The 27,476-nt window shown below is 45.9% G+C and overlaps 1 protein-coding gene and 2 long non-coding RNA genes across 26 annotated transcripts; 1 reads left to right on the top strand and 2 right to left on the bottom strand.

Annotated features, from left to right (window-relative positions):
- Window positions 1-6,787: 6,787 nt before the first annotated feature.
- On the bottom strand, window positions 6,788-14,480 carry LOC125526521 (uncharacterized). Of its 24 annotated transcripts, none has more exons than XR_015599842.1 (10): window positions 13,949-14,474; window positions 13,471-13,537; window positions 13,329-13,376; window positions 12,761-12,842; window positions 12,497-12,646; window positions 12,209-12,412; window positions 11,981-12,084; window positions 8,853-8,912; window positions 8,269-8,384; window positions 6,788-7,752 (listed from the first exon to the last, which is right to left on the bottom strand). It is a non-coding gene; the product is annotated as an uncharacterized LOC125526521 (long non-coding RNA). The 24 variants fall into 24 exon arrangements; XR_015599841.1 differs by lacking the exons at window positions 12,761-12,842; window positions 13,329-13,376 and having other exon boundaries at window positions 6,788-7,141; window positions 7,267-7,342; window positions 7,703-7,752; window positions 13,429-13,537; window positions 13,949-14,472; XR_015599835.1 differs by having other exon boundaries at window positions 12,761-13,376; window positions 13,949-14,479.
- On the top strand, window positions 9,626-11,484 carry LOC147990542 (uncharacterized). Its single transcript, XM_087516971.1, has one exon. It carries the CDS (start codon window positions 9,633-9,635, stop codon window positions 11,454-11,456), a length of 1,824 nt encoding a protein of 607 aa, XP_087373097.1. The 5' UTR covers window positions 9,626-9,632; the 3' UTR covers window positions 11,457-11,484.
- A 7,027-nt stretch (window positions 14,481-21,507) lies between the features above and the next one.
- On the bottom strand, window positions 21,508-22,489 carry LOC147990541 (uncharacterized). Its single transcript, XR_015609216.1, has 3 exons — window positions 22,238-22,489; window positions 21,999-22,065; window positions 21,508-21,855 (listed from the first exon to the last, which is right to left on the bottom strand). It is a non-coding gene; the product is annotated as an uncharacterized LOC147990541 (long non-coding RNA).
- Between the last annotated feature and the right edge of the window lie 4,987 nt (window positions 22,490-27,476).

Below are 27,476 nucleotides of genomic sequence, written 5' to 3'. Positions count from 1 at the left end.
ACCAACAGCCACGGCTCCACACAAACAGGTACACACACGTACAGCAGATCCGTATTCTGGAACGAATTCAACTTTTTTATGACTTTTTTAGACTAGAACGAATTCAGCTATGTATGCGTTCTTTCGGCTTCTAATCTAGATATCACGGATGGGCCTCTCAGGCCTTTTGTGCTGTACCCAAGCCTTCCATACGTGTATATGGCCAGGGTCGGGGCCCGTAGTTTGGCTGGGCCACAGGCCGTCGCCCCTGCTGCCCTGGCCCAGGCCGGCCTTGAACCCACGGCTGGACGCCCGAGACACCCCAACTCCCACCCAACTACCTGGATCGGCCGGGACGACACCGACAAGCAAAAGATCAAGGGGGAGGAGTGGACGCTTGAGGCCGGCGGCTGCGGCGCCATGACCAACGATGAGGGAGGGCGCCAAACCGCGTTGCGTTCCGCCCTGACGCTGAACTTCCCGACGGCGGCTCGATCCAGATTGCGGACGAGGGCGGACCCGAGCGTGGGGGATGGGCAACGCCTGGCAGGGGCGGCACGAGCCCAGGCTGGCGACGGGGTCGGTCGACGGCCAGAAGGGAGGTACCGTGGGAGGTGGGAGGCGGCGCAAGCACGGCCCGGTGCCGGGTTGGCGTGGCGCACCGGTCGTAGGATGGTGAATTGAGAGGTGGGAGGCGGCACGAGCCTGGGTCGGCGACGTTTTGCTGGATCTAGCCCGGGGTGGTGGAGGCGAGCTCGCTGGATCCGGCCATTGGGCGGCCTTGGATGTGGGTGTTGAAGGCGGAGATCGACGCATCCCTCTGGATCCGGCATGTGGCGGCTTCAGTGCATGGTTGTGGGATGGGGCTCTGGCCCGGGGTAGAGAGGAGGCCGGTCGGCCGAGGGTGGGGTGGTTGTGGGGCGCCGGGGGTGGGGTGGTGGTGGGGCACCGGGGGTAGGGTGGAGGTGGGGCGCCGAGGTGGGAGGTGTGGGGAGAAGGAGAAGGTGGGGGTCGGGCGTAGTGGGCTGCCCGGGTCGGGTTGGTGGGTGCGCTTTTTTAGCGAAGGAGAGGTGTTAGCAGAATAAGGGAGAAGTGTCAGCAGAATAAGACTCTTAAGAGTGTCATTAGAATAAACCCACCCTATATATATACATAAACACTATTCTGATCACGGGATGAAAATAATATTCTAATCACAACCTGACCTGCCCGCAAGTAGTATGTTGAACTTCCCTCTGAACTAGGTTGAACTTCCGCCAACATTGCCCAAACGGGTCTTGCGATATACCGTTGGAAATCTATTGACACCAGTGTCATGACCCAACTTAAATTTTTATCAAAATGTAAGCGGTTTAAGAGCAGTTTTGAAAACCGTTTTTTCTTCACACAAAAAACGTGAATCGTATTTTCGATCGCATTTCTAAACCGTTTATCGGAATGAGGCAAATAATATGGCGTTGGAAAGCTGCTGCAAAACCTCTCCTTCCACATGTTGAAAGTTTGCTCTAATTCCCTGTGGTTAAAGAGTAATTTAAAAAAACATAAAATTTCGCAAACCGAACAACCGAGTTCATATTTTTATGTCATTTCTAAACGGCTAATCCAAATGAGACAAATGATATGGCGTTGGAAAGCTTATGAAAATGCGCTACTTTTTCATGTTGAAAGTTTTTTCTAATTTTGAATGGTTTAAGAGTCATTTAGAGAACGGTACAAGTCCTACCGAGTTCGTATTTTCGAGATCATTTTTTAACCGTGCGTCCGAATGCAACAAATGATATGGCGTTAGAAAGCTTGAACAAATGCAAAACTTTTTGGTATGTATTGTTTCTCCAAATTCTTTACGGTTTTAAATCAATTTCAAAAATGGTGAAAAAATTATTTTCTTCGTAATTTCTAACAACTTTATCGGAATGGGGCAAATAATATACCGTTGAAAAGCTACGGAAAATGCAAAACTTTTTCATGTTGACGATTTTCTCTAATTCCTAGACGTTTTCAAGTAATTTCGAAAATGCCGAGATCATTCGTTCTGCCTTTATCACAAAACAGATAACAGATTCGTCGAAAATGCATCGCGTGAAGAACTTGAACTTCTCGGCGTGTGTACTTGAACTTCACTCTGTTTTTCATGTGCTTTTTTTTGCTCGCAGCTTTCCATCCACTCACTAGAATTGAGCAAGTGATATACCGATGGAAAGCTGCTGTAAACACGCAACTTTCCGGTGTTGATCATTTTTCATATTCGCGACGGTTTTAAAAGTTTTTCATCTGAAATTCATTCAGTGTAGTATTTGAACTTCCTGCTGTTTTCACGTTGAACTTCTGTGACGTATTTTCGTTTGTAATTTTCTCATCTATTCATTAGTGTTACGCAAATAATATTCCTTTTGTACAAATCTCTCTCACAATAATTTTTTAAACTTTCACGGACCGAGGACTTGAACTTATAACAACATAAAATTTGGACCTTGCCTTTTAATTCATTTTTCTCATATTAAACACACACCATGTAGTACATGAACTTTTCTGTTTTTATAATTTGAATTTTTTATTTTCTTTTTGAAATCAAATTGCTCCCAAATAATAACTTAACTTCTTTGTGGATTGAGAGAATTATTTTAAAACGCAAAAAACAATTTTTTTGTGTTTTTGAACATGGAAATATAAGGTGAATCTCTCTCGCAAGAATTTTTGAACAGCCACGCACAGAGCACTTGAACTTCTAGCAGCAAAACTTGTATCCTTTTCTTTTTCGTTCTTTTTTCATACAAATGCACACCGCGTAGTACGTAAACTTTTGGGAGTTATCAATCTGAACTTCTCTCAGTTACGTGAAAATATCTGAGTTTATTTATATACATTGAACCACTCTACATTTTTTATTTGAACTTCATTGTGTATTTTTATAAATGTGAAAAATAGGAGGGTTTTTTAGAAACATCGAACTTCTTCATTATTTGAAATTGAACTTATTGATTTTATTCTTTAGTAACTAGAAAAATATGATTTTTCAAATAGATATCAAACTGCTCCGCTTTTTCAAATTGAACTTCCGGGCGTTATTCTCGATTGATGAGAGAACCTGAGTTTATTATATACATTGAACTACTCCATTTTTTAATTGAACTTCTTGATTTTAATCTTTACTATTGGGGAAAATCTGAGTTTTTATAAACATCAAACAACTTCATTTTTCTTATTATGAATTCTTGGTTTTATTCATTAGTAGCATGAACAGTCCTAGTTATGTAATAAATATCAAACCGTTTAATTACTTAAATTTGAACTTCCGGGTCTCTTTTGAAAAGAGGGAAAATCTGTTTTTATAAACTTTTTGAGTTGCTCAGTTTTTTAATTTGACCTTGTTGGTATTGTAAAAAAACATTGAACTTCTCCGTTATTTAAATTTGAACCTCTAGCCTTTTTGTAGAAACGAGGGAAATATATTTTCTCTATAAATTTTGAGCTGCTCTATTTATTTTAATTTGAACTTCTTCGTTTTATAATTAGAGTAACAGGAAAAATATCTGAACTTCTCATTTTCTTGTTTTTGAACTTTATTTCTTTAAAAACATGGAATATACGGGAAAGAAATGCCTTCACCAACCTCTCTGGACTTCGCATAGGAATAAACAATCTCTATAGAAATCCTTTTGTCCCCAACCTCTCTACACTTTCTATATTTTTTTCCCATAACTTTCTTTGGGGTATTGAATTGTTGTACTACTGAAAACACACAATTTTTGAGAGTGAAGAAAATAGTGGTACATCTTGTGAGGACGTGAACTTGCGGGGCAATAATATTTGAACTTCTTTGTATAGATTGTCTCTGTCAACATGCACACACTTTTTTGGTTTTTATTATTGTCGACTTTGAGTTGCATTTTTTTTATATTTGAACTTCTGCATTCTTTTTTTATAAACCAAAAAGGTAGAGAAATTCCAGACTACATATTTTACCCGTTCTTTTTTCATGTACTTTTCTAGTTTTTGCTAGCGAACGTCCAAAATTCGGATTTGATGGACTCGTTTCTTTCTCGTGAATCCCCACATGTGTTTTATGTCTTACGTTTTCTTAACTGCAAAACTTGAGGGTGGGTGTACCAAGTTTGGTTTTGGATATGCGTGTAGTGCTGAAAATACCCTTGCACACACACTCTTTAAGAGAGAGAAAATAGGCATGCATCATTTTACGAAGTATATAAAACATGAACCGGCTGGGCAATAATTCTTGAACTTCTTCGTACAGATTTGTCTTTCGCCAAAATGTATACTTTTTTCAATAATTTTTTTATTGAATTCCTTTTTTGTGCAATAAGAACATTAAAAACATGATTTTTGAAACTTTTATATATTTTGTCTCCTTATTTGGCATGTAGTACCATCTAAAACAGAAAAATGGCTTATCACAACCAGTACAACAAGCACATAGAGAGCGCCCATTTTTCAACCAGAAAACATAAAATTTATAGTTTTTCTGGCACAAACTATGAAGTACTATGAAGTACATCAGCAGGATATATCCTCGTTTAACTACTGTTTGCACCACGAACACATGATAGGAATATATAACTTTGCCCACATATATGTGAATTTTTAAGTATCCAAGTGCATTGCGAAGAACCCAAAAGGACAGAATCCAACAACTCATTCAACTAAAAATTCTGCGGTGCTGAACATCTCATTGAACTGAAAATGGCTCATACTGTCTTACAAACTCTCCCTTGACCTGAAATCTGTGCTAAACTTGAACTATACACTGATTAGAAAGGTTTCTACAAAGCATAACACCAAACATTTTTATACGTTCCACACACACCAACAGCAGCTAGCAAGGAGCCGCGGCGTCAAGCAACTGCAGTGTGCAGTAGCAGCCAACAACATGGAGGAAGGAGATGCACCAGTATATAGCTTCAGAATTTTTTTCGTGGAACATCATAAATGGACGCCCCACTAAAAGAAACAAGGAGAAGTAGAGAACCAAGGAAATACGTTGCAAATAAAACACTCCAAGAATTTCTCGGAAGAATAAAAAACAGAGGACCACACGTACTTGTTGAAACTGACGGAAGTAGTATTCTTGTTCGTGGTGGCATTTTAGCAAACACAGGATATGCGCCCCATATAGATATATGCAGAGAGTCAACACTTAGCTCTTCACAGCCATTTGTCGAGCACTACACTGCTCCTCAAGAACGACATCAGGAGTTCAGGACTGGCGGGTGATGGCCGTGAGTTATGGTCCTCTATCCTCCCGCTGCTTCCTCTCTGACGGGTGTACCACCTAGCTCCAGGCCGAGGCCTCCTCTACTGCAGGCCAAGGAATCCTCTAGCTGCAGGTGGTTGCGAGGTAGCCATGGTGGACGGGAACGGGGTGCGCCGGTGAGCTGCAGGTCGAGGCCTCCTGTAGCTGCAGGCCGAGGCCTCCTCTAGCTGCAGGTGGTGGCGAAGTAGGCATGGGGGACAGGGAAGGTGTGCGCCGGTGGGAAGCACGGGGCAGGCGGCAGGGTGAGCCGGTGGGGAACGCGAGGCGGACTGCGAATCATGCCGGAGTGGAGTGCGGGGTCTCCGTCGATGGGTGGCTGTGGCTCGGGCGAATGTCTATGGCGGTGGTGCTTAGATCGCAGGGCGGCGAGGTTGCCAGCAGTGGCATGGGTGTCGGGCGGCAAACCAATCCAGCGACGGGAGCCGGTGGTGCTTGAGGGAGGTGGTGGTGGACCAGCGCAATGGAAGGTTGGGGTGGAGCGGCGCAATGGCAGAAACCAGGGGCGACGGCGGCCCGACAGCCGGATTCGGGTACGAGGGCGGCGACGTGGATGGATCCGGGGCCGAGGGCGGCGCAGTGGACGGATCCGGGGACGAGGGCAGTGCGGCGGCTGGGTCTGGGGGCAGGGTGGCGCGCGGTGAGCTTGTGGCGGCGGGGAAATCGGGGTAGAGGAAGAAGATGCGGGAGACTGGGCAGTTCGGGAACTCGGGAACATCTAATCGGCGCTATATAGTGCGCACCATGATCCAAATAACTATTTTGATTCTGAAATCAGGATAGTGTCATTCTATATATAGAGAGTAACATTATTGTAGAATAGTTTATTCTACAGCCCTTGTAAAGATATATACAAAATTTAGTAAAACAATGTTTAAATTGTAGTAATTCTGGAAAAAAAATTACTATCCAACTTTGTAATTTACTACATTTTTTGAAAAATTACTATATTTTATATATCGCGTTACTATATTTTGTATTACTGGGGTGTAGAATAAATTATTCTACACTCATGCTTACACCCCTAGTAATGCTCTATAGAAAACATGGTAACGCAACATACAAATATAGTAATTTTTCTGACAATGTAGGAAATTAAAAACTTGGATAGTAAAAAAATATTTCCAAATTACTATATTTTAGTGTTTTACTATACTAGTTGACCTGTTGCGCCAAATGGCGCAGAAACCCGCTAAAGCCATATTATCGATGAAAATAATTTCATTTTGCAAGGACCTTTACGATATCAATAGTTGAAAGCTCATTTTTTAAACCATGGTATATTTATTTTTGTACGTGGAGAAGAGTTGGGTAAATGTAGGCGAGTATAGGTTGATACTTCTAGCCTTTTTTAGTTGTTTTCGTCATCTTCAGTGGAGGAAATATCAATTACTCTTTGGGAGCTTTGCCTTTTCCATGCTCTAATGCACCTGCATCTTGGTTGGTTGTCTGAAAGTTCAGAATTTATGCTTGAGCTCACTTGACGGATGGATGGTAAATTAATCTAGCTTTTGTGTTGCGGAAGAAAGACAGGGCGCAAGCTGTTTTAAGTTAGGTGAACATTGCACACCACCACAAGTTTGGTCACTTATGGTAACAAGTATTTAGGTTCACATTTAAAACGTCTTAGCAGGAACAGATGTCACTGAAGCAACTTGAAAATTATTCGATACAGCCAAAAGTTTTGCAAAATCAGACACTTTCCAAACAAAGAAGCGCCTTTTCAGCACAGGTTCTGAAGACTACATGTAACAGGAAGTGTTCCATCCTGCATTAGCAAGTAGGAGAAAATGTCAAGGGCTGAAAAAAGAAGAATGGGATATTTAACTGTGAATCTGAATCGGAGAAGAAGCGAGTCGACTGCCATACAAAACTTCCTTCTCTAAGACTTGATATCTACAATGCAAGCGGAAAATCAGTTCAATCCAGGAAAACTATAGTGAATACAATAGTAAAAAGTGTATGAAGAAGTCCTAAGAAAAAAATCAAAATCTTTCATGCTTTTTTTTGCAGGATAAAACCTTTCATATTACAATGTGCTGAAGATTTTCCCAACAATTAGATCAGCCATATACGCAAGAGTCAATTGCCCATTCACTGGTCACCAAAGAACAACAATTTAAGGAGCATAAGTCGACTAATTACAACTGCATATAAGTTGACTACAAACCTTCCTGGCTATTACTATAGTAAGCAATCGGCAACTCTAAGTACGGTAACAAAGCAAGTCTCCTGATTCTAATAACAACAGCACTAAGTTGTAAAGTCTTGTGTTACATCAATTTATCCCATTGTGCGCATGAAAAAATGAACTACTAGATATATGTTTCCAATCGACTATCGTATGAATTCTTCAACTTTTATCTTAACCAGTCAGCTTCTATAGGGAATGCAAATACTCATGGAATAAAAAAAATAGAGCACATCTTTGCAGAAATAAGGTACAGGTTTCCTTACCTGTAGGCAAAATGCAACATACTATTTTATTTCTTGCAGCCCTTAGCATCCTGTCAAAATTAATAAGAAGTCATGTCAGATGGTCTGTGAAAGCGGATACATGAATGGTACTAACATGATATATTTTCTGCTTGCTAGCAAGTTATTAAGCAAGATCATCAAATATTTCTTTATAGACCACATGTGAGTTTTGCCAGCGTTTTCAGGAGAGTTATTTTCAAATTTGTAATCTGAGGACTGACCAAGAGATACTCACATCAGTCAAAATAGGAATCCTAGGCGCTAAATTTGAGATGTCCATAATTACTCCAATGTAGTAACCAACCCATACTCTGTAAACTGAGCTTTTTAAATACTTCAAAAAGAAGTATACAGGCAAGAATGTGTCTTCCATAGGTATGTTTACTTTTTCTAAAAGTGTATTCAAATGGGAGTAGTATGTAAAAAAGGTGAAGACTAATAATGTGGTATGCATATATCATAATTATTATGAATACACTGGTAGGTGTAAAAAAGGCTGAATTGAAATGGCCGCAAATTTCCTCCAGCCATGAATGTAGCCATACCCATGGTGTCCAAAGAGCACCTTCTGGTTCTTGGTGAATACCTTGCGCATGGTGGGGCACAATCACTCTAGAAGAGAGTGGCAGCTAGGCGAGGCAGGGTAAGACCTGAGCGAGGGCTGCAAAGTGAAAGCCAGAGCAGAGTGGTGATTGTAGACTGATGATTATGAATAAAAACATACAAATCTAATAGATTTGAGATTTGTTATACTTATCCAATTTGTACATTTTGTAATATAATTCAGCACTAATGCCATTACACCATCTAGCATCATCTAGGATTTTAGCATCTCTAGCTCTAGTAGTCTAACAAAGCATAGAACTGAAAATAAACACTCAATTCAGGAAGTTTTTATGAACTGTACGCCACATAAGCAATGCCCTATGTGCTTGAAATCCGACAGCCAAGTGATTTTCCATTCTTCCAACCGCCGGCACATCATTTTCACATAAAACTTGCACGCCCAGGCATTTTTTTTGTACAACTACGAAATGAGCAGTAAATTAGGAATGTGTCGCCAATCAAAATGAAGTCCACTTCCCATAATGTTTGTAAAGAAATCAACATCATAAAGCTCTTGGACTACCTTCCATTCAAGCTGACCATGAAGTTTTGCTGCTGGAATCCTCTTTGGAGATGTAACAACCTGTAGAAAATAAATAACTTATATGACTGGCACAGCAAAAACATATTATCATGCAAAATATAGTTATGTACATTCAACAAGATATAGATGACAACATTCTATGAGAAGAAATCACACTGTCCTATAGAGCACAATCAAACTATTCCCAGTTCAGTTTAGTATAAAAGTACTAAATTACTAAAGGAGAGCTAGTTCTCACATAGGAATAAAATAAGATCAATCACACAGGGTCTGACATTCATATAGATACAAAAATATCTATGTAACATCACGACACTTGCAAGGTACTCCCTCCGTCCCAAAATAAGTGACTCAATTTTGTACTGAAGCTAGTACAAAGTTGAGTTGTTATGGCCGGCCGGCTTAGGCCCGCAAGTTATCTTAGTTTTTATTTTCAGATTAGGCAAGTTATCTTAGGCAAGTTATCTTAGGTTGATTCTTCTACAAGTTATCTAGGATATAAATATAGGTTGTAAGACTCTTTTTGAAGGCAAGCAATAAGAAGAATATTATCTCCTATTGCCCGGCTCCCTGAGGAGCCGGAACCCTAGCCGCCAACAGCCCTAGCCGCCGCCCTTCTCCTAGCCGCGACGGCGCCCTGCCGCCGGCGCGCCCGATCCTCGCCACGTCTCCCTCCATCCTTCCCTTACCACCTACGCCCTAGACCTGGTAGAGTACTTGATCCTACCAATTTGGTATCAGAGTAACCGGGTTTCGACCATGTCTCCGCCAATTCCACCGCCACCACCACCGCTGCCCGCCAACTCCTCCACCACCGCCGCCTCTGCGCCGGGCGTCACGGCCTCGCTCTCGGCGGGCACCACTGCGTCGCTCTCAGCGCCAGTCCTAACGGCACCCGGCACCACGCCGGGCCAAGGGCAGCCACAGGCCCCCGTCCAACACTCGCCGCCGCCATCACCTCCCCCGCAGCCGCAACAGTTCACGCCGGAGGCCATGGCGGACGTCCTCAACGACCTCGTCACCGCGGTTCAAGGGATCCGCCTCTACCTGGCAGGTCCGTACGGGCCGCCCCCACCACTCCATCCAGCCATGGCCGCGGGTCAGCAGGCGCTTCCATGGTACTCGGCACCGGGGGCCATCACCGGACTCCATCCAGCCATGGCCGCGGGTCAGCAGGTGCTTCCGTGGTACTCGGCACCGGGGGCCGTCACCGGAGGCTACCCGGCGCTCCCCGCCCCAACGGCCGCACCGCCGCCTTGGGCGCAGTGGCCGCCGCAGATCGCGCCAGCAGCCCCGCCACTTCTCGCCACCACGGGGCCGCAGTGGCCCACCTGGACCGCGCCGGCCGTGCCATCCTCCGTCGCGCCCTACCTTCCAGCGGCCTCGGAGCAGGGTCCTCCACCGGCCCCGCCCAGCCCTAACCTGGGCACCGGCGCCTCGGAGCAGGGCCAGACCCAGCAGCTTCTTCCGGCGTCACCGCCAGCCCCCACGCCGCAGGCGCCGGTGCAGCTCCACCAGGCGCCGCCGCCATCGACAGTACCACCACCCGCGCCTAGGGCTACGGGTCGGCCCCTGCACCAGGTGCAGTTTCCACCGTCACCATCGCCGATCCCCGCTTGGGCGACCGGCTCGTCTTCGGGGCCGGTCTACTCCACGGCGCCGGAACACCCGACGCCCTCCCTGCGGTTTGATCACCCCTCCAGCTCGGCGAACTACGCCCCGGCGCTTCCCGACCCAGCATACGCGCCGGCGGCAACTACGGCCGCCCTCGGGCACGGCGGGCCGACACCCCCTCGCTTCGCCAAACTGGACTTCGCCACCTACGAGGACACGGAGGACCCCCTCAACTGGCTCAACCAGTGCGAGCAGTTCTTTCGAGGGCAGCGGACGCTCGCTTCGGATCGCACCTGGCTCGCGTCCTATCATCTTCGAGGCGCAGCGCAGACCTGGTACTACGCCCTCGAGCAGGACGAGGGCGGCATGCCACCATGGGAGCGCTTCCGGGAGCTCTGTCTCCTCCGGTTCGGGCCTCCTATCCGCGGGAGCCGACTGGCGGCCCTCGGCCGCTTACCTTTCACATCCACGGTGCAGGACTACGCCGACCGCTTCCAGGCCCTGGCGTGCCACGCGCCGGGCGTCACCGCCACTCAGCGCGCCGAGTTATTTGTGGGCGGTCTACCGGACCATATCCGCATGGACGTGGAGCTTTGGGGACCCCAGGATCTCCAGTCGGCCATGTATTACGCCCGCACGTTCGAGTGCCGCGCGGTGGCCATCCAGCAGGAATCACCGTCCCAGACTACTGGGTCGCTACCCGGACCGGATTCCGCGCAGGGTCGGCCTGTGCAGGCTTCTGCGGCACCCCTCGCCGCGACCGCGGGGCGCCCGTTCCGCCGGCTCACCCCAGCTGAGATACTCGAGCGTCGCCGCCAAGGGTTGTGCTTCAACTGCGACGAACCCTACAAGCCCGGCCACGCCTGCCCGCGACTCTTCTACCTGGAGGTGGCAGACTACATTCCGGAGGACGTCGTCGCCGCTGACCTGGCCGCCCCAGATGTCGAGAAGGTGTTTGACGCTGGTTGATTACCTCGAAGAGTTCAAGCAAGCGCTTCCCCACCTTGCAGCTCGAGGACGAGCTGTTTGTGCAGGCGGGGAGAAGTGTTATGGCCGGCCGGCTTAGGCCCGCAAGTTATCTTAGTTTTTATTTTCAGATTAGGCAAGTTATCTTAGGCAAGTTATCTTAGGTTGATTCTTCTACAAGTTATCTAGGATATAAATATAGGTTGTAAGACTCTTTTTGAAGGCAAGCAATAAGAAGAATATTATCTCCTATTGCCCGGCTCCCTGAGGAGCCGGAACCCTAGCCGCCAACAGCCCTAGCCGCCGCCCTTCTCCTAGCCGCGACGGCGCCCTGCCGCCGGCGCGCCCGATCCTCGCCACGTCTCCCTCCATCCTTCCCTTACCACCTACGCCCTAGACCTGGTAGAGTACTTGATCCTACCATGAGTCACTTATTTTGGGACGGAGGGAGTAACTGTAAAGCATGCACATTCCACCCAAATCTGAGAACTTGTTGTAAATATGTTACAACATTCAACGAAGATTGCCTGTTTTGTTGGGCGCCTGTTCACGTAGGCCTCAAGTTTTGTGGGGCGCCTGTTCACGTTCTTGCTTGTTACTCCTTCTGAACCTGGAGCACCAATGCCTGCAGCTGTTTTTCCTCACACTAAATTAGGAACCACATAAAAACTATTTGCCAATTGTAGCACTCACTGATAGAAATGGTTAAGTAGAAAAATTCAAAACAAAAAACGGAACAACAAAAGGAAGCTCACCAAGCTAACTCCTAGTTGAGCTTCATGTTGTCGCACTGATGGATCACGTCCATTGTCCGGGGGGCAATGGGAGATCTACATGTGGGGCAAGTATGTTGGCGCTCTCGCCATGACCTCAGACAATGCACATGGAACAAGTGCCCACAAAGCAGCTTCTTTGCTGTTGTCGTCTCTTCACGACAGATAATACATGTAACATCACTCCTGAATCCATAAATATATCTAAATCATAAACAAGAACCATAGTTGAATAAACTGAAACAGTGCCAGTGAAATTAAATAACTCACACATTAAGCTCATCTGCTGTAGCATCTGGAAAGCGTCCATTCATGGTGGAAGTTATCTTTCTGCGGTGCACATAATCTGAAACATGAATTTTGAAGTTGCGCAAGGTCTCATACAGCTCACGGATCAAGTGTAGTGGGACACCATGGTTCCTGATATGGTATAAAATCAGATATAGGGAAAGATCTTCATAAGAGAACCGACAGGAAGATATCTATGAAGAAGAGCATATATAAAGATAAGTGCGCAAGGTCACAGATAAGCACCAAATAAAATGTATACACTGCCTTTTTCTCCCATTGACCTTCCGTTAGAAATAGCTTATTTTTAAAGCCAAACCTCAAACATCTAGCACAAGAGGACACAATATAAATTTTTAGAGGATGAATCATCACACCAACAAAATGTATACAGTTAGGCCAACAACATAGTGGTGAATACACCTGATAAAAATATAAAGGCTGGGCACTGGATACCCTTATACCCATTGCTAACATGACCCACCATGCAAACGGTTACCAACAGAACTGAATATCAAGATAACCAGGGAAAACAAATTACTAACAGAACTATGTATGTTGTGTAGCTAATCAAACATCTCTCTAAAACAGACCAGTGAAGATAATTTGCTCACAGAATCATATATGCTTATGCAAGAAATGAAATATCTATATTAAACAGCCAGTGAAAAAACATTTATAAAGAACAGATCAAAGAAAGTAATTTCCTCGCAGAATCATGTATGTATGTATGTCTGTGCAACTAATTACACATTTGTATAAGCAATTACAGAAAAAAATGGTCCCAAAAGATTATCAACACTGGAGCACACACGAGAGAAGAATTGGTGCAAGAAAAAGGCCATCGGGCTTCAATGCCAATCTACACTGCCATCAAAGGACAAACAATTAACATAGTTCAGATGTTTTAGTACCTGATAACTTAATGCTTCTAGTGTTTAAAATAAAATACTTGCATGTATCATTGCTCCAGGTAGATCATTTGTCCAATGAAGCCCAAGGCAGCTTATTAAATCCTGGGAGCTTCAGAAATCAAGAGCCACATCAATAGAGGAGTAGACAATGCAAGATCACAATTTATCTTGTCCATTATACTTTTAAATTTGACAATTAGCTGCTCAAACCTAAAATCTGTTGACCACTCAAGCATAAGAAAGCATACTACAAATTGACAGTAAAATGGGGGGCCAAATACATTAGTTTTCAAGGGAGCTGGAGAAAGTATGTGGATCCAGTGCAGTTTACTCTAATTATATGCAAATGAAACCAACAAAAACACTGAAAGTATATTTACTTTTCTTTGATAGGAATCAACTAATAACTTTCACACATACTGCCCTCCTCTGAGCAGTTCTCCTTGAGCATTTTTACAAACAGCTAGTGCTCGCATTTGCATCCTCAAAGGAAAAATGAATGAGATGGTTGGGGACTCACCTGCGCACCTGAAGACCGTGAAGACGCGAGCTAATCGAGCACGCACCCAGGATGCGAGGTCATGCACCAGCTGCGGCTACCGTCACCCACCCGCTGAGGCCGCCGTCCGCTGCGCCACTAAACGAGCCGCCTACGGTGCTAGGTTCAAGACGCGAAGGACCACGTCGAGCCAAGACGACTCCCTGGCTGGCATCCTCTCCTCTTGGGTTGAGCTCCTCCTCCCGCAGCTCCCTCGCGACGAGGTCTCCTCCTCCCCCGGCTTCCTCGCGACCTGAGCAGATGAGCACGTCGGGAGGCCATGGATCTCCTCGACAGGGACAACGAAGCTCCTGGGGCTGTGGCTGTGGTGAATGAGGGAGAAGAGCGAACGGAGGAGAGAGAGGTGCGGCGGCTGCAGTGGAGCGAGGGAGGAGTGGGTGTGTGCCGGCAGAGGATTGGAGGCTAGGGTTCGTGCAGTGCGTGGTGTGTGCGCGGCGCGTGGGGCGAGCAGGTTGGGCAATTCTTTCGCACGTGAGCGCAGCTCACCCAGCCAATCCATACGACGGACAAGCCCATCAGTCATAGGCCAGAGAAAACCACTACGTGGTGAAAATAAAATTTACTAAAGGTGAAGATCCAATGGCACAAACAAGTCAAAGGCCAGATCGGACGGCCAGAACTACACAAAATCGGGGAAGCTCCGTGGATAAACTATTGTACATTCACGCTTAGAATAGTGTTACTCTATATACTACTTTATTATTCTATATATGTTTATATACTATATATATAAGATAATTCAAAGTGAATTACATGAAAAAATTACAAGTTGGCATTAGGTTTTTATTATACTAGATAAATGCCCCGCGCGTTGCTGCGGGATGTTATTGTGTAAAACTTTAAAAATTCATTATGTCTATTCTAAAGGGTAAATAAAGAGATAAGAAAGAAAATTAATTTGATCACTTGGATGGGATATTTTTGAGCTCACGTAAACCACCGTTACAAAATATATAAGAAGTTACTGTCATACTTAATGAAATTACAGGAAGCGTTACAAACCGGTGAAACAACTATAGTAAGATATTCAATCTGCAAAGCTTCATTACAATATTCCAACAATAATTAGATGTATGGTTATGGACAATAATTAACATTGAGATGATGAGGATATTTTGGCATACCTTTAATATACATTTATATAAATAATGGAATCAATTTAAGTAAACCTGTCATATTGTACGAAGATAGATGCATACCCAGAAGCAAATTAGCTTCTCTTGTAGTGATGTTTAGTTGATTCTAGTACAAACACGTGCAAAAAAACAGGATGGCGAAATTTAAGTAAACTGAATGGATAACCAGATTCCTTATTTACAAATCAATTTACTATGCATAATTTGTTGCACAGAGGGGTATCCAGATTTTCTCATATAGGTATATCTAGAACAGATGACCGGAACCATGAAAAAAAGATACTTTCCTGAGACAACGTGTACGTAGCAAAAAATATGGCATGGTTGGCAACTCTATATGCACGCTTAAATCTTTGTTCCGGCAGTTTGAGCATCACATGTATATGCTACTATTTAATTAGGAGATATAGGGTATCTAGTATGCAAAATAGAGATGACCATGGTAGATGAATCTAAGAAGAATAACCATATAGATTAACGGGAATAAGACTGGGTATAAGACACTTGGTCGCGTGCCAATAGATTTAGCGCTGGTAAATAATAATGTCAGGTGACAACTTATTATATAGACTTATATTGCTTCAGCAAGAAGCGCTCACCTATTTTGATTTTCAACAAACAACTTATTGCTAGACATTACAAAAGAATCTGTAGAGAGGAAATGTCACGTGTAGTAATAATTGAAGCATAGATCAAAGCTTCTCTCGATACTTATCGTTTGATCCTAACTTATGATGGATATTGTTTCGAAATCAAGTAAAAATTCCATCAATAATCAAAATGACCTGCAGACTCAAAAAATAAAATGGATCAAGAAACTGGGAATTAATAGAAACCATGAATTTTGGATCTGTACTTACCTCCCAAGAAGAGTATGAGTATAGCATATATCATACGTATCAAGAAGAGACACCGGTAACTATTCATATGGTGATAGGTAGATAACTGATATCCATAAGAAAAACTTATATTGAACTTCCTTTTGTTCCGAAATTGCAAAACATGAGACTACTACATGAAAGAAACTTGTTATCATTGACTACATTAAAGATTAAGGGACATACTGAGTAGATGGTGGATCATAAAGATTACCCAGATTTATTTTTAACCGTTGTCTGCTTCCCATTCATCGAAGTCCTTGGATTAAAACAACTACACAGGCAAACATGATAACGATTGAGGGTTTAAATTGTCAAGGTATTGTAGCCCGAGATGTTGTCACATGTAGTTGTTGTAGATATAGTTTTACAGTGTAGAAATAATGTCGAGTTTTGCGGAAGAATTGGGGACACCTGAATTATTTTATAATTCATGATGTGTCAGCTGTTCACCTGAGCCTATTTTGTCCATCGGGCGCTCAACCTGATGTATGTAATGTGCGATGCGGTAAACGTCTTGGCTTTCCTGGCCAGACGTGTTGCGTGTTAAATAGCTGGTTTGCGAGCCCGGATACGCGTACAGGTTGTTGGGATACATCTCTTGGAGAGAAAGAATATAGAGATAAGAAAGATAAAGATTACATAGTATTCTAGCTAACTAACTGTTCCACGGGATGATCTTGTACCGGCACAACTCCTTGACATACACGCAATATCTCATGTTTGACACCCTCCCTTAATCACAACTTCATTAAGTTGAGATTATGCTTGAAGTCTTCAAAGCTTCTTGTGAGTAGAGCTTTAGTGAAACCATCCGCAACTTGGTCTTGAGAGTGAATAAACCGAATATCCAAAAGTTTATTTGCAACTCTTTCTCGAACAAAGTGAAAATCTATCTCAATGTGTTTAGTTCTATCATGAAAAACTGGATTTGCTGATAAATAGGTAGCACCTAAATTATCACACCACAAACAAGGAGCTCTAGTGCTTTTCATACCTAGTTCCTTTAAAATTGACTGCACCCATATGATCTCTGCTGTTGCATTTGCCAATGCTTTGTATTCTGCCTCTGTACTAGATCTTGAAATTGTGGCTTGCTTCCTAGCACTCCAAGATATCAGATTTGGTCCAAAGAAAACTGCAAAGCCACCTGTTGAACGTCTGTCATCTAGACAACCAGCCCAATCAGAGTCAGAGAAGGCACTGATAAGTGTAGAAGATGACTTGCTGAAATTTAGGCCAACATTCAGCGTATTTTTCACATATCTTACTATACGCTTTGCAGCAGTCATATGAACAGTGGTAGGTGCATGAAGAAACTGACACACTTTGTTAACAACAAAGGAAATGTCTGGTCTAGTCAGTGTTAGGTATTGAAGTGCACCTACCAAACTTCTGTACTTTGTACCATTTTCTGAACTCAAGGGCTCTCCTTCAACAAGAGATAATTTTTCTATGCTGGATAAAGGACTGGGCGCAGGCTTACAACTTTGTAAACCAGCCTTTTTTACCAAGTCTGTTGCATATTTTTCTTGAGAGAGGTGAAGACCATCCTTGTGTTGCTTTACATCAATACCAAGAAAATAATGCAGATCTCCTAGATCCTTGAGGGCAAATTCTGTACTCAAATCTTTCAACAGTGCAGTTATAGCTTCATCAGATGAGCTTGTCACAATTATATCATCAACATATATGAGAACAAATATGGATATACTTGATTTGTTATAAATGAACAATGACGTGTCAGACTTTGAGGGAACAAAACCAAGTGCTTGCATCTTCTTACTGAGACGAGAATACCATGCTCTTGGTGCCTGCTTTAGTCCATACAACACCTTGTCAAGTTTGCACACATGAAGTGGTGCATGTGTGTTTACAAACCCAGGTGGTTGTTTCATGTAAACCTCTTCTTCCAGAACACCATGGAGGAACGCGTTCTGAACATCTAGCTGACGTAGACTCCATCCCCTGGACACAGCAATGGACAAAACAAGACGAATAGTAGCAGCCTTTACAACTGGACTAAACGTGTCCTCATAGTCAATACCATACCGTTGTTTAAAACCCTTTGCAACGAGTCTAGCTTTGTAACGGTCAATGGTTCCATTAGCTTTCCTTTTAATCCTAAAACCCACTTGCAGTCAATAAGATTTTTACCTCGTTGTGAAGGAACCAAGTGCCATGTTCTATTTTTCTTAAGTGCTATGATTTCATCATGCATTGCTTTTCTCCAATTTGCTTCACCCAAAGCTTCCTCAAGTGTATTGGGTTCTCCTGGTTCACCTGTAGAACATATCAGCCCATATTTTGTAACGTGTTTATAATCAACAGGTTTAATTACCCCTTGTTGTAGTCGCGTTCGACGTGGAGGAGTAGGAGCAGGCGCTTCTGTAGAGAGATCCGGCGCAGAGGATCCCAGGTCTGGATCGAACTGATCCTCACCCGATCCCGAGGAGGATCCGCGCGGGCCTCCAAAAACAACAGCGTCACCAGGCGATGTTGAAGCGGGATCTTCTGTGGTCGTGGGTCGTGGTGTGGAAGCCAATATCACCGCAGAAGATCTGGGCCTGGAGGCGTCATCATGGCCCAATGATTGCCTGGGCCCCGGGCTGAGCAAATTTGCCCCCGCGTCCGCCTGACGAGTAGCGGCACGACGTGTGTACACACGCAGTTGGGCCTGACTCTGAACGCGGCCCGAGCCAGTACCGGACCGCCGCTCGTCAGGCGCGGAGTCGCATGCACGAGGGGGAGCGCTGCCGCCCGCCAGGTTCTGGCGCGTGGCTGGTGCAGATTCGGCGGAGCGCCCGCCTGCTCCTGTTTCGGCTGGCGCGGCAGAATCACTGCCAGGCGCGGGATCCGAGGAAGATCTGCTGCCTGGCTGCAGCACCTGCGCTGATCCCGAGGTGGATATGTCCCCTGAGCCAGGACACATGAAATAAGGGTCTGCGGCGCCATTTTCTTCATTATTTTCTATGATTTTTGCACTGTTTTCTTCTGCATCATCACAAAGCTCATGGAGACCATTAGTAGGGTTAGTCAACATATGATCATCACAATTTGTAATACCCCCTTGATCATAGCCGGAGAGATGAGAGGGTAAAAGCAAGATTTCCTTGCGGAGTAGGGCACCGGCATTGGGATGAAGATCCGCAAAGGGAAATTTTGTGTCATCAAAAACAACATCACGTGAGATATATACCCTACCAGTGGAGATGTCAAGACACTTGACACCTTTGTGTTGGGCGCTATAGCCAAGAAAAGCACACTGTTTTGAGCGAAACATGAGCTTGCGTTGATTGTAAGGCCGAAGATTTGGCCAACACGCACACCCAAAAACACGAAGAGAGGTGTAATCAGGTTTCGTGTGGAGGAGACGTTCCATAGGTGTTTCATTATTTATGACACGATTAGGAAGCATATTGATGATGTGAAAAGCTGTTAGAAAGGCCTCATCCCAAAACTTGAGAGGCATGGAGGCTCCTGCGAGGAGGGCCAAGCCAACCTCAACAATGTGCCTATGCTTGCGTTCGGCTGACCCGTTTTGTTGGTGAGCGTGTGGGCATGATACTTGGTGAGATATGCCTATATTTTGGAAGAAGGAATTGAGTTTCTCGTATTCCCCTCCCCAATCGGATTGGACAACAATGATCTTACTGTCAAACTTTCTTTCAATGAGTGCTTGAAAGTTGTGAAAAACTTGAAACACATCAGATCTTTTTTTGAGAAGATAGATCCATGAGAATTTGCTGTAGTCATCGATAAAACTAACATAGTACGTGTGTCTACCAACAGAGGAGGGGGCCGGTCCGCACACATCAGAAAAGATCAATTGCAAGGGTTTAGTGGAGATACTAGTAGATATGGGATATGGTAATTGATGACTTTTAGCACACTGACATGAATCACAAATAGTTTCAACATTGCGCTCACCAACAAACGGGAGCTTATTTTTCCTAAGTAATTTTTCAACCAAAGAAAACGAGGCATGTCCTAAACGATCATGCCATCGTGTGGACGAAAGCTTGATAGCACCACAAGCTTATTTATTAAATCTTCTAAACTCCGGAATCAACGGGTAGAGCCCTCGAACACATCTACCTCGATAGAGAACTTTCCTCGTGGCCTGATCCTTGATCAAAAAGAAGAAAGGATGAAATTCAAGAAAAACATGATTATCAATAGTAATTCTATGAACGGAGAGAAGATTCTTATGAGCACTAGGAACATGCAGGATTCTTTTGAGATGAATTTTACGACTAGGGGTATTAAAAATTGAGTGGCCAATGTGACTTATACCCATACCTTCACCACTGGTCGTATGAATTTGATCTTTGCCACGATATTTCTCCTTCATGGTGACTTTCTCGAGTTCATTGGTGATGTGGTTGGTGGCACCACTGTCAACATACCAGTTTGTGTCAATTCCATAGGAGCCATCAGTCGCCGCAGCAACTTTCTCTTCATCTTGTGAGGAGTCACCGTCATCTTCTTCGTAGCGGTACCAGCAGTCCTTTGCCGTATGGCTAGGCTTGCCACAAATTTGGCAGCGAGGCAAGTCCGGACGGGACCGGTTGGAACCACCACTGCCACCACCACGGCGCCCTTTGGAGTTACCGGGGCGCCCGCCACCGCGTGAATTGTTGGAGTAGTTGTTGGAGTAGCCACTTCCGCTGGAGCCGAACCTCCCCTTGCCACGGGAAGATGAACGCGGGCGAGAGCCACCACCGCGGCCTCTGGATGCAGAGTTGGCCGATGATTTGAAGCCACCACCGGGACCATGATACTGTGCCATGCGTTGATCAAAGTTACTGAGCATGGCAAAAAGTTCATCGAGAGTTACCGGAGTGACACGGGCATCTAGTGCGGAGACGAGGGGCTGATAGTCTTGGTCCAGCCCGTGGATGATGTAGGAGATCAACTCGTCGTCCTGGATGGGTTTTCCCGCCGCGGCGAGTTCATCGGCGAGACCCCTCATGGCGGCGAAGAAGGTGGCCACCGATTGATTGCCCTTCTGCGCATTGATCAGCGCTGTCCGGATGTTGTTGACGCGGCTGAGCGACTGTGACGAAAACATGTTCGCCAGTGCCACCCAAAGAGCGCGCACCGTGGTGATCGTGGTCACCGTGATGAGCACTTCCTTGGAGAGGTGTTGGAGAAGATAGCCGAGGACCTGCTGATCCTCCTTCACCCAGAGCGGATGAAGGGGATTCGGCTCAGTGGTCTCCTTGCCGGCGGCGTCCTTGGTGGTGAGGACTTCGGCCGGCTCCGTTGCCGTGCCATCAACATAGTGGAAGAGGCCGGCACCCCATAGCTGTGGCATGATCTGAGTCCGCCACAAAACATAGTTGCTGTGGGTTAGCTTCTTCGGGGCTCCACCGCCGAGGGCCGACTGGAAGGAGGCGGAGGAGGAAGACATGGTTGCGCGCACTTGATGGAGATGGATAAGCTAGGGTTTCTGGTGGAAGAAGGAGGCTCTGTATACCATGTGCGATGCAGTAAACGTCTTGGCTTTCCTGGCCAGACGTGTTGCGTGTTAAATAGCTGGGTTGCGAGCCCGGATACGCGTACAGGTTGTTGGGATACATCTCTTGGAGAGAAAGAATACTAGAGATAAGAAAGATAAAGATTACATAGTATTCTAGCTAACTAACTACTCCACGGGATGATCTTGTACCGGCGCAACTCCTTGACATACACGCAATATCTCATGTTTGACATGTAACTCAAGGGAGCGTTGTTTATCGTTCGGCTTCAGGCACTGGTATGTATTTCTTCAGTTTCTTGTAATGTCTGGAGTTGGTGTTTGTTATAACCAAGGGGTCCAGATTTTGAACTGGTGAGTTTTCTGTTCTCTCTGAAAGCAGAGGCTCGAGAATGAGAATGATGATCAAAAATATATCCCGACCTTTGCAAGCAAGTAGTTGAATAAAATAGGAGAGGATAAAAATACAACAGGGTTACAAATATTATGCCCCAAACATTGAGCTTCATGCCTACCGATTGGAATCTCTTGCCCCCAAACGTTGAGCTTCATGCCTACTGATTGGAATCTCTTGCCCAAAAACTGCAGCCACATAATGAACTAGTGATGCAAAATCAAAGACGATAAAAAAACAGGATGCGTAAGATGGCAAATATATGTTTAAATTGACCAAAATAATAATGTGAATCCTGGAATGCAAATAAGATCGAAAACATTTAGGACTGAGATGGAAGATAAATCCCGTTGTAGGCACCCGAGTGGTCACAAATGTCGCAATGTATAGCCAGTGTTCCAGCCGATGCTAGTCGATGCCGCCGGCGGCATGGTGGTAGAACTCACCCTACGTCTCGCGTCCGTCACCGTTATGGTCCTCTGGTGGATGCTATTTTCCAGGAAGATGGTGATTCTGCTGATTACTTCTTCCAAGAAAGATGACATGGAGGTACTGCGGAGCATGGTGAACCACATGATCCTGTTGGTGGTGATCTACATACATGCTGAACAAATCTCACGAGCGGTCATGAAAGCTGCCAGATGGTCGTCCAAGGCACAGAGTCATGGCATAGGAGAATAAATAGGTAGCCGGTCATTTACCTCGGCAGCCCGATGGTCGCCTGCCTCACCGTTTCCTTAATTATGGGCTGCATGCACCTAGTGCCGAGAGGAGAGGAAGGGACAAACCTGCATGTTGGAGGGTGGTCCTCTGTGTGACGTCCGCATAATTAAGCTACAATAACCCTCTACAAATGATGTCACGTCATTATGATTACTGTCGTTAATCCCGCGTTGATTCAAACCTGATTCAAATTCAAATTTAGAATAAAGACAAATTATTATTTCTTCAAATGGTAAAACAAAAATGTTCGGTGGGTTGCAAATATTCACTAACAATTTTTCATGAAAGAATTAACATTCTTTCCAAATTATAAAATTTCCCCTGGATATTAAAACAGTCGACCAACAACACCTTTTTATCCCATTTAAATATAAACTCAAACTTAATAAATTATTTTGAACCCAACTTAATTTTTGTGGAAGTGCAAAATAATGCATAGTAATTATATGGAAAGGTTTTACATTTTACAAAAGTATTTTAATACAAAAGAAAGTACAAAACATTAGCTAAATAATTAAATAGAAAAGGAAATGGAAAAAGTAGTAAAAGAAAAAAGGACCTAAGCTACTGGACCCCTGGCCCATTTAGCTAAAATAGGCCCAGCCCACCCCCACTTGTCCTCTTCCTCTCGTTACAGGAGACGGGGGGGGGGGGGGGGGGGGCGTGGCGGCCATCCGCCGGTCGTGGTCGTGTGTGGCGGCCCCCTCGATCCCCATCGTTCCCCTTCCTCTGTGGGCCAAATCGAGCTTGTGAGATCCCACAGTGACCGCTGCCCCGTCGTCGTTGTCACGACCACTGGCGTCTCCGGCATGCGGGAGGGCGTTAAGGAGCTCCACCGCGCTCGACTTAATCGGTCCCGGGCGTCGCCTCAAGCCGAGGCACTGGGTTGCCGACGCCATCGTCGTCTTCTCCGTGCTCGGCCACCACGACCTTACTGTCGATCCGTTACCTCCGGTCCACCCCGGCCTCGTCGAACTCGCCTACGACCTCCGCTGTGAGCGCCTCTCCTCGTCCCCCCTGTCTGATGGGTTGTCGCGTGCTCGTCCACCATGGCTGATGCTTCCTGTAAGCTCAGTTCAGTACGTGCCCACGCCCCCCTGCTTATGCTATTCCCATTTCCTTGTTGCGCGCCCCCGTCGCTAGTGCCGCCGCTGCACCCCCGCTTGTGCCCGCGCGTGCCCTTCCGGCCGCTGCTGCTGCGCTTTGTTGTTTCCTCTGCTCTCTGCTGCCGCTTCTTACTGCTGCTGCTTGCGGCCTCGCCCAGGGGCGCACCCTGTGTGGCCCTGCCCACCCCCGCATAGCCTCGCGCCATCGCTGCCTTCCGCTACGCCCAGCGCTGCAGCCGTCCCGGGGAGCCGCTGCTAGCTTTGGCCGCCGGTGCTCCTCTGTGAGGCCGCGCGCGCGAGGCCGGCCAAAGCCGGTTGGCTCCCTGCCAATGGGGCTCGCCCCCCCCCCCTGTGTAATTAAGGTTAATCCCTATTAGCCCCAAAACCCCCCTGTTTAGATTATTAAGTTTAATTAATTTGTTAGTCTAGACCCTATGACATGTGGGCCCCGTTGTAAATTGTAATAATAAGATAAATAAAAATGCCTAAGTCTATGACACGCGGGACCCGTGCACTATTCACTGGTTGACCCAGTCAACAGTTGACTGTGCTGTTGACTTTAACCTGGCCCCACATGTCATTGACTGTGGCTGGCACATCACTAGGTGACAAAAGTATTTCACTGTTTATTATATAAATTTAATAATTCCATAATATTGTTTAAACTTTGAAAAATCATAGAAAATAAATCATAGCTCGGATGAAAATACTTTGTACATGAAAGTTGCTCAGAACGACGAGACGAATCCGGATACGCAGCCCGTTTGTCCGCCACGCATCCCTAGCATAGCGAACACACAACTTTCCCTCTCCAATTCATCTGTCCGAAAACACGAAACCCCGGGGATATTTTTCCGGATGTTTCCCCCCTTCGCCGGTACCACCTCATACCGCGTTAGGGCACCCCTAGCACCGTGTATTATCATGTTATGCCTCGTGATGCTTTGATTGCACTATTATTTATTGTGTTCCCCTCCGCTACTTCTTTACGGTAGACCCTAAGACCGCTGCCGGTACCCCTGTTGTCGACTACGGTGTTGACGACCTTTCTTGCCAGAGCAACCAGGCAAGCCCCCCCCCTTGATCACCAGATATCGCCTACTCTCCTCTATACTGCTTGCATTAGAGTAGTGTAGCATGTTACTGCTTTCCGTTAATCCTATTCTGATGCATAGCCTGTCATTGTTGCTATAACTGTTGATACCTTACCTGCAATCCTAAATGCTTAGTATAGGATGCTAGTTTATCATCAGTGGCCCTACACTCTTATCCGTCTGCCATGCTATACTACTGGGCTGTGATCACTTCGGGAGGTGATCACGGGCATATACTATATACTTTACACTGTTACATTACCGGTGATACTGTTCGGAGATGGGGCCTGAAGGGGCAGGTGGCTCCATCCAGGTAGTGGTGGGCCTGAGTTCCCGACGGCCCCTGATTGTTACTTTGAGGCGGAGCAACAGGGTAGGTTGAGACCACCTAGGAGAGAGGTGGGCATGGCCCTGGTCGGCGTTCGCGGTTATTTCAAGATAACACGTTTAACGAGATCTCGGTATTTGATCTGAGTCTGGCCCCTGGCCTATACGCACTAACCATCTACGCAGGGACAGTTATGGGCACTCGACGTCGTGGTATCAGTCGAAGCCTTCGTGACGTCAGCGACTGAGCGGCGCGCGCCGGGTTGGACCGCGTAACGCAACTTCCTTTGTAATGGAGGTTGCTAGGTCTGCTCTCCGGCCGCGTTCGCAACGTGCAGGTGTGCAAAGGGCGATGGGCCAGACCCCTGCGCCATAGGATTTAGACCGGCGTGCTGACCTCTCTGTTGTGCCTAGGTAGGGCTGCGACGTGTTGATCTTTCGAGGCCGGGCATGACCCAAGAAAATGTGTCCGGCCAAATGGGATCGAGCGTGTTGGGTTATGTGGTGCACCCCTGCAGGGAAGTTGATCTATTCGAATAGCCGTGTCCCTCGGTAAAAGGATGACCCGAAATTTTACCTTGACCTTATGACAACTAGAACTGAATACTTAATAAAACACACCCTTCCAAGTGCCAGATACAACCGGTGATCGCTCTCTCACAGGGCGACGAGGAGAGGATCATCGGTTAGTATTATGCTACACGATGCTACTTGGTGGACTTACCATCTAATCTCTTCTACATGCTGCAAGATGGAGGTGGCCAGAAGCGTAGTCTTCGACAAGACTAGCTATCCCCCTCTTATTTCGGCATTCTGCAGTTCAGTCCACATATGATAATCCTTTTCCATTTGATACCAATGAATACATATGTAGTGTAGCTCCTTGCTTGCGAGTATTTTGGATGAGTACTCACGGTTGCTTTTCTCCCCCTTCCTATACCCGATTGCTGCGACCAGGCGTTGGAGTCCAGGAGCCAGACGCCACCGTTGATGACGACTACTACTACTCGGGAGGTGCCTACTACTACGTGCAGCCCGCTGACGACGACCAGGAGTAGTTTAGGAGGATCCCAGTCAGGAGGCCTGTGCCTCTTTCGATCTGTATCCCAGTTTGTGCTAGCCTTCTTAAGGCAAACTTGTTTAACTTATGTCTGTATTCAGATATTTTTGCTTCCATGGACTCATCTATGATCGAGCTCTTGTATTCGAGCCCTCGAGGCCCCTGGCTTGTAATATGATGCTTGTATGACTTATTTTATTTGTAGAGTTGTGTTGTGATATCTTCCCGTGAGTCCCTGATCTTGATCGTACACGTTTGCATGTATGATTAGTGTATAGTTAAATCGGGGGCGCCACACTCTGCCCACTTGCCTCAGTAGCCGACTGGTCGTCTGCTTCGCCGGTTTGTGTACATGCATCTAGTGATGTGAGAGAGGAAATGTCAAATATGTGTACATGCATCTAGCTCGTGGAACTTTTGGCGTCCCATGAAATTTGTGTGGGTCTGTGGCCTGCCACTGTTTTTCTTGGTCCTATCCTTCTCTCACTCTAGCAAATCAGCCACGATGACCCATTTTTCCTCCGCTCCATACTCGATCCCTTTCTTTCCCAGTTGCCAAATCCAGCCAGAAGGACCCCGTTTCTCCCCTTCTTTCTCCTCCTTGCCAGGCAATTTTGACTATTTTGACCTGTGGACGAAATCAATTCACAAAATGAACTGCCCGTGAAACTATTTCACAGCACTGACCCTTTTGTGTAGCGCCCGCCACGCAGGCGCCACACCCTACGGTGCAGCGCCTAGCTCGGGGGCGTTGCACCTCAGTCCACCGTGGCGGCAGCCCCTGGGCCCGCACCCAGCAGTGCAGCGCCTCCTAGCTAGGCGCCACACATGTAATGTGCAGCGCCTAGCGTTCGGGCGCTGCACTGTGACTTATCCAGCGGTTGGGCCCCCCTCCCCCACTCCCCCCACCCCACACACCCCAACCCGAGCTTTGCCCCCTCTCCCACTCTCTCCCCCTCTCAAATCCTCTCCCAAAACTTGCAAATTTGAAGAATTTGTCCGTGGATTTCGAAGTCATACCCTCCCTCAAGGTAATCTTCTCCGATCCCTTGTTTTGATCCAAGTAATGCTAGTTTGGGAAACCCTAGTTTTGTTTGGATCTAGAGATTTGCATGGAGATGTGAGATCTTTGTTTGCCAATTTCCTATGATTAGGCTTTGTTAGTATGTTCGGGTTATTCTTATGGGTGTTCTTATGTTGGTGCTAGGGTTATGGTTAGGGTTATTGTTAGGGTTATGGTTAGGGTTAGGGTTATGGTTATGGTTAGGGTTATGGTTATGGTTAGGGTT

Source organism: Triticum urartu, chromosome 1A (genome assembly GCF_056163025.1).
Source record: "Triticum urartu cultivar PI428250 chromosome 1A, HENAU_Tu73, whole genome shotgun sequence".
NCBI classification, from domain to species: domain Eukaryota; kingdom Viridiplantae; phylum Streptophyta; class Magnoliopsida; order Poales; family Poaceae; genus Triticum; species Triticum urartu.
The sequence above is the reverse complement of the archived record's forward strand: the minus strand, read 5'-3'. Positions and strand labels throughout refer to the sequence as shown.

What these genes read in the sequence shown, in the direction of transcription:
- LOC147990542 (XM_087516971.1), top strand. Translation starts at nt 9,633, where the DNA reads ATGTCTCCGCCAATTCCACCGCCACCACCACCGCTGCCCGCCAACTCC.